This window comes from Cynara cardunculus, unplaced genomic scaffold, assembly GCF_001531365.2.
Source record: "Cynara cardunculus var. scolymus isolate 2C unplaced genomic scaffold, CcrdV1 Un_Scaffold_5247, whole genome shotgun sequence".
In the NCBI taxonomy this organism is placed as follows: domain Eukaryota; kingdom Viridiplantae; phylum Streptophyta; class Magnoliopsida; order Asterales; family Asteraceae; genus Cynara; species Cynara cardunculus.
Window position 1 is genome coordinate 17,855 of NW_020202308.1, and position 9,217 is coordinate 27,071.

Below are 9,217 nucleotides of genomic sequence, written 5' to 3' on the forward strand. Positions count from 1 at the left end.
ACCTTTAGACATGGAGGTTTTCAAGGTAGAAGTGTTGAAAGAAGGAGCACCATAGAAGTGGAGGTGTCGAGCCAACGACGTTAAAAAAAGGCGCTAATTGGGAGGCAACCCAATTTTACTGCTTTATTTCCTTTCTAGTTTGATTTTCATTCAGTTTAGTTGTCTTTGAATTAATGAATTTTCCTTCCAGGGTTTGATCATTGGAGTTTTTCCCCAAATGCACGAAGGCACCCGCCAACAACACACACCATGTATTGGGCACACGTCTACATACTCAGTGGAGTTTTTCTTGTTCCCTTCATTTTGATTATAGACTGTGCAATTGAATGCAAATATTGATGACAATATATGGTTTAAGTTTGGGGATGCGTTAGAAATTAGTGTGGAGATACAAAGGTGAAAAAGGGGCTTTTCTCCGATTTTTTGATTAGTTCTTGGGCAAACACTTAGGCGGCGTTTGTTTCTTAAGAGGTGTTGAAGTCTGAAGTCTGAATTCACTTCTGATTTTTTAAGAGGTTTTGCTGAAGTTTGAAATCTGAATCAGTCAGACTTTTGTTTTTTGCGTCTGAAATCTGAAGTTTGAAGATGAGAGATCGAGAGTTGATATGGATCGACAGTTGACAAAGTTGAGAGATGAGAGATCGAGACAGAAGAGTTGATCTAGAGAAATCGAGAGCAAAGAGATCAGAGTAGGTAGGCGACAATTTGAAATAAGAGGTAATAAGAGGTTTCGCAACCACTTAAATWTTCAGACCTAATAAGAGCTTTTAAGCTCTTAATTGAAGAAAAAAAAACAAACACACTGAATCCTATTATGTCTGACCGATTTAGACTTAAGAGGATATTAAGAGCTTTTTTATTAAAAACAAACAGCCCCTTAGTAAGAGTTGCATGAGTTGAGATATATTCCTGCATATAATGCCATGAAAACCATAGCATGATTGATTTTGTGACTTAATTGATTAGTTGAGATTAACACATTTCAGATGACATGTGAACATTGCTAATTTTATGGACTAAAAATGTACCTGTGAGTTTTTTTTTTTAGCCACAATCGAACATTGTATTCGATCCTAATTCTTTTCTATCTGCATTGCATCTTTTGCGCTCATTTCACTCTAGAACTTGAGCTAGGTCTCTTCAAGATTGCACTTACGCAATACTAGTGTGTGGAAATGATAGAAGGCCATCATTGATGTTTTCTTTTAACCATTTAGCCTAAAGCAAACCCTTAAGTGTTTTCCTTTTTGGTCACCTCTTTTGAGCCTAATTACCCATTTTCTTGACTTTTACACCAAGTATATACCCCTTAGCCAAACACTTTCCTCACCGGACTTTGAAATGAGACTACAAGCTTTTAGTTAGATAGACTTGTTGTACGTTCTGTATACCATATACCCGATCCACAATGCCTATATGATGATCGATAGAGATTCGAAAGAAAAAAAAACCAATATATTCCATGTATAGAAGTGAAAAAAAAGAAAAAAAAAAGAAAAAAAAAAAAAAAAAAAAAAAATATATATATATATATATATATATATATATATATATATATATATATATACACATGAATAAATGGAGACCGAATTCAAAAAAAAAAAATACAATTATCTCCATAGCATTCTTAGCAAATAAGAGCTAGAAAGTTGAGAGATTTTGTGATCGCTTTGATGCGCAAAACACAAAAGTCAAGCATTGAGTTGTAGTTTCCCTTCCAAAGTCCATTTTTAGTCACTTGACCCAAAAGTTTCCCTACCAAATCCCTTAGCCATGTTACAACCCTACTAAAAAGACCTTTTTGATCCATACCTAGGTTGACCATTAGCGATGGAGAATCGAGACCTAATTCAAGCTTATGGTAGTGCATGTGCATGTGAATTGATGCCAAGAGTGAAAACACCTGTGCTTTGTGTGAATGAGCAATTAGAGTAGGTTTATATCCTTTGTGAGGTGTTTGTGAGATTAGCAAGTGTTCATCTTTGGTTGTCTTGTGTGTTGATTGTTATTATGTCGGCTAAGTAGTACCTTCATGAAATGTTATGTACTTTTTGTCGGTTCTCTAAAACTTAACTCTTGACTTTCATCCATGTTAAATGCTTACTGTTTGCCCGAGGACGGTCAATGGTCCAAGTGTGGGGATATTATATGATAAGCTTATATTTAAACATGTTTTTATAATGAATCTAGTACATATTGTAATGTTTATATAGCTTATACAACCCTTTTAATTTAGTTATTGATTGGTCTTTGATAGGTGCAAAAAGGATGGATTTTAATACAAACAGAACATATATTTCGAAATTGTTACAAGGTCGGGCATAGTTTTCTGAAGGAATATGAGGCTGAGCATATTTATGAAATGGGTTCTGGATTGGGCATACGAATTCAAATGGCGTGAAAATGAAGCATATTTTCTCAAATGTTTTTTAAAAACGCCCAACAGCAGCAGTCCAGCAACAACAGCCCAACAGAGGCTGTTTTCTAGTTCGTGAGGAGGAGACGACTTGGGTTCGGGGGGCAATCATGGGAGCAAGGACGTGGGTTTGATTGGGAGATATCGTGGGGTTCGAAGCAGGAGAAGACGTGGGTTCGAAGGATTTAAGAGACGCGAAGGAGACAACGTTTTTTTTTTTGCCTAGTTCGATTGAAGGGAGAGGCGAGAAGGAGAGAAACAGTAGGTGCGATTGAAGGGAGAAGACGGGAGGAAGACAACAATGGTTCGTGGTTTTGGATTGGTGAAGCATTGAAGGAGATTCATCAATTTCAAAATTAGGTTAATATCTCTTCTCAATTTCTTAGTTTGTGTTTTCGATCAGACATGTGTGGCTAATTTCTTTATAAATTCGACCTTGGATTGCTTAGTATTTGCAAGTTCTATTTTTACTAGTTGTTTGAGATGATGTACTACCATTTCACTTTGATTATTCACCCAATTTCTGAACTTAGTAGCTTATAAAATTGAATTTCATGCTTTCTAATCAATTGTGTGGAAATCGATTATGGTCATTTTGTTTCCTGAATCTGTAATTGTTTAGTAAACTAATATTGATGACAAATAACAAATAGGTTTTGTAGAAAATTCCTATCTTTTGTTATGAAATTGGGTGAAACGGAAGATTTAGATTAACCAAGCTCGTGTGTTAATTTATCCAACCCGGGTTCCATAGATTCTTCATGCTAGTATCAATTTGGCTCTTAAGAGCTTATTTGAGGTCAATTGCATATTAAGATATGAGAGGAGAGCTTGTTCCTCTCAAAAGTTATGTATGTTGGAATTGATTGTTAGAGCTCTTTAACAATTAGAACCGGGTTAATCGAAGTATGTGCGGTCGCCTTATACATCGTCAATGATAACAACTCGTGAATAGAGTTGCATTTATAATCCAAAGTCGAGTTTATTTTTATTCCAATCGTCTATAATTACTTTTATTTGCATGTTTAGTCTAATTAATTAAATCTAACGCCCCCCCTTTTGTAATTACTTTTAAGTTGTCGATTTGTATTTGATTTTTCTAGACATAGTACGTTAAACCGAGTTCCTGTGGATTTGACCCGACTTACCGCTATTACAATTTTGGTTGTAATTAGCTTGTAGTTGGAATTTATTATTTGGTGGACTCGGCATCCGTCAAATTTTTGGCGCCGCTACCGGGGACTCGGTGTTTCTAACAGTTTATGCCTAGATCTTCACGTACAGGTACACCTATTCCCATAGACACAGAAATCGAACGGACGGCCAAGCGATTCAGGAAGCTAGCTAGTTTTCGGAAGGCGCAAGGCGAATCTTCAAGTTCACCGGTAATCAACATCTGGAAGGATATTGAATTACCATCCAATTCTGAAAGCGAAGTAGAGGAACTAAAGACTGAATCTTAGGAAGAAGAGGAGGAAAATCCGAAGGTCAACATGGCCGATGAGCAGACTTTACGTCAATTGGCAACCCAAGACGTTGTTCAAACTCCAATTTGTATCAGGTATCCGACAGGTAATCAAAACTTTGTTCTTAAGACTGGCTTGGTCCATCTCTTACCTACATATCACGGGTTAGAGAATGAGGACCCTAATAAGCATTTAAAGCAATTCCATATTGTTTGCTTGAGCATGAAACCGGCCGAGGTTACAGAGGACCTTATAAAGTTAAAGGATTTTCCTTTTTCTTTAAAGGACCGGGCTATTGATTGGTTATACTCGTTACCACCTGATTCGGTAACGACGTGGAACCAAATGGCGAGGCTATTTCTAGACAAATTCTTTCCTGCCTCCCGAGCCGCTAACCTCCGTAGAGAGATTTGTAGCATTAAGCAACGAGATGTTGAAACTTTCCATGAATATTGGGAGAGATTCAAACATCTCTGTGTGCGTTGTCCACAACATGGAATCTCGGAACAATTGCTCTTGGAATACATTTATGAGGGTCTCCTACCTATGGATAGGAAGATGATTGATGCCGCTAGTGGCGGTGCCATGTTCAATAAGACCCCAACCGAGATTAGAGCTCTAATCACTACCATGGCCGAGAATTCCCAACAATTTAGTGTGAGGAATGATATGAGGAGAGAGCCCGCAAAGGCCAATGAGATAAACATCGTCGAGCATTGAGAGTCATTTGTTTGATCTTACTAGCTTGGTCAAACAGCTTGTAGTTGATAAAGAACAGGTGAAAGCTTGCGGCATATGCTTGGCTACGGGCCATCCAACTGATGCATGCCCACAACTTCAAGAGGATGTGTTGGTGACGGCCGAAAACATGAACGCTATAGGAGGTTATCAAGGTCAGCCACAACCACAACAAAGATTCTTCAACAAMAATTTTGGCAACCAAAGACCTCCTCAATTTCAGAATTTTGTGCAAAGGCCGCCACAACAACAGTTTCAGCAAAGAGCACCCTTCAATCTGAATCGAGCTACTTCTAGTAGCCCAGGTATGTCCCTTGAAGACATTGTCAAGAATTTAGCTGCTAATACTCTTCAATTCCAACAAAAAACAGAGGCAAGCATTCAAAATTTGGGAGCTCAAAACTTGCCACCTCCGTGAGCCGGTTGGAATCTCAAGGAAAGTTGCCTTCCCAAACAGAGACGAACCCGAAATAGAATGTAAGTGCAATTGTCTTGAGGAGTGGGAAGGAACTTGAAGAACCAAAGATGGCAAAGAGTAGGGAAATGGAGAAAGAGCAAGAGGTAAGCCCGAAACCGATTCAAGATAAGAAACAATCGGGATCCACTGACGATATAAGTGAGAAAGCAAAGGTAATTCCACCTCCCTTTCCTACGCATTTTCAAATGTCTAACAAAGCTAGAGAGGAAAAGGAAACCCTAGAAACTTTTAGGAAGGTCGAGGTAAATATCCCTCTTTTAGACGCAATCAAGCAAGTCCCTCGTTACGCTAAATTTTTGAAAGAATTGTGCACCAACAAAAGAAAACTTAGGGGTAACGAGACGATTAATATGAGTGAGAATGTATCTGCCGTGCTTCAAAAGAAGCTACCCCCAAAGTGCAAAGATCCTGGTGTTTTCACCATTCCTTGCAAATTGGGGAATGTTACGATCAATAGGGCTATGCTTGATTTGGGTGCATCTATCAATGTGATGCCATTTTCTATCTTTAAGACTCTAAATGTAGGCCCCTTACAAGAAACCGGGGTGGTCATTCAATTGGCCGATAGGTCCCTTGTACACCCGAAAGGGGTATTAGAGGATTTATCGGTTCAAGTGAATGAACTTGTTTTCCCCGCTGATTTCTATGTCATTGATATGGAGGAGGATTCACATCCAAAATCCACATCCATCTTGTTAGGGAGGCCATTTTTGAAAACTTCAAAAACAAAGATAGATGTTCACAATGGCACACTTTCCATGGAATTTGATGGTAACATCATCCATTTTAATATCTATAAAGCCATGCGTTTTCCAAGTGATGTATCATCTCTATGTACCATTGACATTATTGAACCTATTTCTCAAGAGTTGTTTGAACTAACACATTTTGATGCTTTAGACACCATCTTAAGTAGGTCTTTGAATGAAGCGAGAGTAACCAAACTCATGAAGAAGATTGAGCTCAGTCCCGAGTTTCACGAGCTAGTAGGTTCTATGGATCAAAAGAAGATGTTAAGGTATGATATAGTTGCCATCTAACAAAAAGCTACTTCCTTTTGTTTTGCAGGCACCAGAACTAGAGTTGAAGAAACTTCCTGAGCATCTCAAGTATGCGTATCTAGCAGAAGGAGAGAAGCTACCGGTCATCATTTCAAGTAGATTAGACTCATCCAAGGAAAAGAAGCTTGTTTCCGTGCTAAAACAATTCAAGAAGGCCATTGGGTGGACGATAGCCGACATAAAAGGCTTGAGCCCATCAACTTGCATGCACAAGATTTTGATGGAGGATGACTTCAAGCCATTTCGCGAGGCTCAAAGGAGGTTGAATCCACCCATGATGGAGGTTGTAAAAAAATAGATTCAAAAGTTGCTAGATGCAGGTGTGATATTTGCTATATCCGAAAGCAAATGGGTGAGCCCGATACAGGTTGTTCCAAAGAAGGTCGGGGTGACAGTAGTGGAAAATGCCGAGGGAGTGATGGTTCCAACAAAAGTATAAAGTGGTTGGAGAGTATGCATAGATTACCGATGGTTGAACGCCTCAACCCGCAAAGATCAATTCCCTTTACCTTTTATCGACCAGATGCTCGAGAGACTGGCAGGTAAGTCTCATTATTGTTGTTTAGATGGTTTCTCTGGTTTTTCATCAAATTCCGGTTGCACCGGAAGACCAAGAGAAAACCACGTTTACATGTCCTTTTGGCACTTTTGCCTATCGCCGAATGCCCTTTGGCCTATGCAATGCACCGGCTACTTTTCAGCGGTGTATGATGAGTATTTTTTCTGAGTTTGTGGAAAACATAATTGAAGTTTTTATGGACGGTTTCACCGTTTATGGAAACTCCTTTGATGAATGTTTAGAAAATCTCATTAAAATCCTTCAAAGATGCATAGATACCAACTTGGTTTTAAATTATGAAAAATATCACTTTATGGTAAACCAATGGCTGATTTTAGGACATGTCATCTCGAGTAAAGGTATTGAAGTAGATAGAGCTAAAGTAGATGTTATCAAAAGCTTACCCTACCCCACTTCGGTGAGGGAAGTCCGGTCATTTTTGGGTCATGCAGGTTTCTATAGGCGCTTCATTAAGGATTTCTCGTGCATTACTCGATTGATGTGCAATCTACTTCAAAAGGATGTGGAGTTCAGGTTTGATGAGAAATGCAAGGAAGCTTTTGATAAGCTTAAAGAGATGCTCACATCCGCCCCCATTATGAGACCACCGAATTGGGATCTTCCCTTTGAGATTATGTGTGACGCAAACAACTATGCTATCGGAGCGGTACTCGGGCAAAGGGTTGGAAAGAACCCGCACGTTGTTTATTATGTTTCGAGAACCCCTGATAGCGCACAAGCAAACTACTCCACCACGGAGAAGGAATTGCTTGTGGTTGTCTTCGCATTAGAAAATTTTCGTCAATATCTCTTAGGTACTAAAGTTATAGTTTTTACAGATCATGCGGCGTTGCTATATTTGATGACAAAGAAGGATGCCAAACCAAGGCTCACCCAATGGATTTTGTTGCTACAAGAATTCAACCTGGAGATTAGAGACAAAAGTGGAACAYATAATTTAGTAGCAGATCACTTGAGCCGGATTGTCTCAAATGAAGAGCCGTTACCGTTAGATGACAAGTTCCCGGATGAGCACCTTTTTGAGGTGAAGACCACAGTTCCTTGGTATGCCGACATAGTCAATTATCTAGTTATCGGGACCACACCTAAGGAGCTACCGAGAGTGAAGCGAGACAAGATAAGGAGTGACTCCAAACACTACATGTGGGACAATCCTTATTTATGGAAGCAAGGTTCCGATCAAATCATCTGGCGATGTGTAAGTGACGATGAGGTAACTTCCATTTTAGAATTTTGTCATTCTTATACATGTGAAGGCCATTTTGGCCCGACGAGGACAGCGCGTAAAGTTTTTGAGAGTGGCCTCTTTTGGCCACATATTCATCGAGATGCATATATGTTTTGTAAATCTTGTCCTCATTGCCAACACACCGGAAATCTTAGTAGTAAGGATCAAATGCCTTTGACCCCTATTCATGCTTGCGAGATTTTCGACTTGTGGGGGATTGATTTCATGGGCCCTTACCCATGTTCTTTTGGTTTCTATTACATTTTACTTGCTGTCGATTACGTCTCTAAATGGATAGAGGTGAAAGCGACAAGGACTGACAGTGCAAAAGATGTTTCAGATTTTGTGAAAGATAAGATTTTCTGCAAATTTGGAGTCCCAAAAGTGGTGATAAGCGATAGGGTGCACTCATTTTATCAACAGTGTGATGGCGGCTTTATTCAAAAAGTATGGTGTAAAGCACCGTATATCTACCGCCTACCACCCACAGACAAATGGGCAAACGGAGGGATCGAATCGGGAGATCAAGCAAATTTTGGAAAAAACGGTAAACCCAAGTAGGAAAGATTGGAGTTTAAGGCTCAATAATGCATTATGGGCTTATCGGACCGCCTATAAATCCCCGATAGGTATGTCCCCTTTTCGTTTAGTGTACGAGAAAGCTTGTCATCTTCCTGTTGAGTTGGAACATAAGACCTTTTGGGCCGTAAAAAATGTCAACTTGGACATTGACAAAACCGGTATTCACTGAAAACTCCAACTCCAAGAATTGGAAGAAATACGCAATGATGCGTACGAGAATAGTTCTATATATAAAGAAAAGACCAAAGCTTTTCATGATAAAATGTCTTCTCGTAAGACATTTGTTTTAGGTCAAATGGTCTTACTTTTTCACGNTAGTTCTATATATAAAGAAAAGACCAAAGCTTTTCATGATAAAATGTCTTCTCGTAAGACATTTGTTTTAGGTCAAATGGTCTTACTTTTTCACGCTCGACTCAAGCTATTTCCCGGAAAACTTAGGTCCCGGTGGGTGGGACCGTTTATTGTTGCTAATGTTTTTAATCATGGTGCGATAGAGATAAAAAGTGAGAAAACAGGAAAGGTGTTTAAGGTGAATGGCCATCGTTTAAAGCCATTTTATGAAGGTTTCAAACCTTTAGACATGGAGGTTTTCAAGGTAGAAGTGTTGAAAGAAGGAGCACCATAGAAGTGGAGGTGTCGAGCCAACGACGTTAAAAAAAGGCGCT

General features: G+C 39.2%; 2 protein-coding genes and 1 non-coding gene across 3 annotated transcripts; 2 read left to right on the plus strand and 1 right to left on the minus strand.

The window, feature by feature from the left end:
- Positions 1–3,909: 3,909 nt before the first annotated feature.
- On the plus strand, positions 3,910–5,038 carry LOC112504332. Its single transcript, XM_025108261.1, has 2 exons — positions 3,910–4,539; positions 4,640–5,038. Exons 1-2 carry the CDS (start codon positions 3,910–3,912, stop codon positions 5,036–5,038), a joined length of 1,029 nt encoding a protein of 342 aa, XP_024964029.1.
- Positions 4,276–4,382, minus strand: LOC112504334. Its single transcript, XR_003068164.1, has one exon. It is a non-coding gene; the product is annotated as a small nucleolar RNA R71 (small nucleolar RNA).
- A 107-nt stretch (positions 5,039–5,145) lies between the features above and the next one.
- LOC112504333 lies at positions 5,146–8,528 on the plus strand. The gene is made up of 5 exons (XM_025108262.1): positions 5,146–6,084; positions 6,167–6,442; positions 6,527–6,592; positions 6,683–6,701; positions 7,057–8,528. Exons 1-5 carry the CDS (start codon positions 5,146–5,148, stop codon positions 8,526–8,528), a joined length of 2,772 nt encoding a protein of 923 aa, XP_024964030.1.
- The last annotated feature ends 689 nt before the right edge of the window (positions 8,529–9,217 follow it).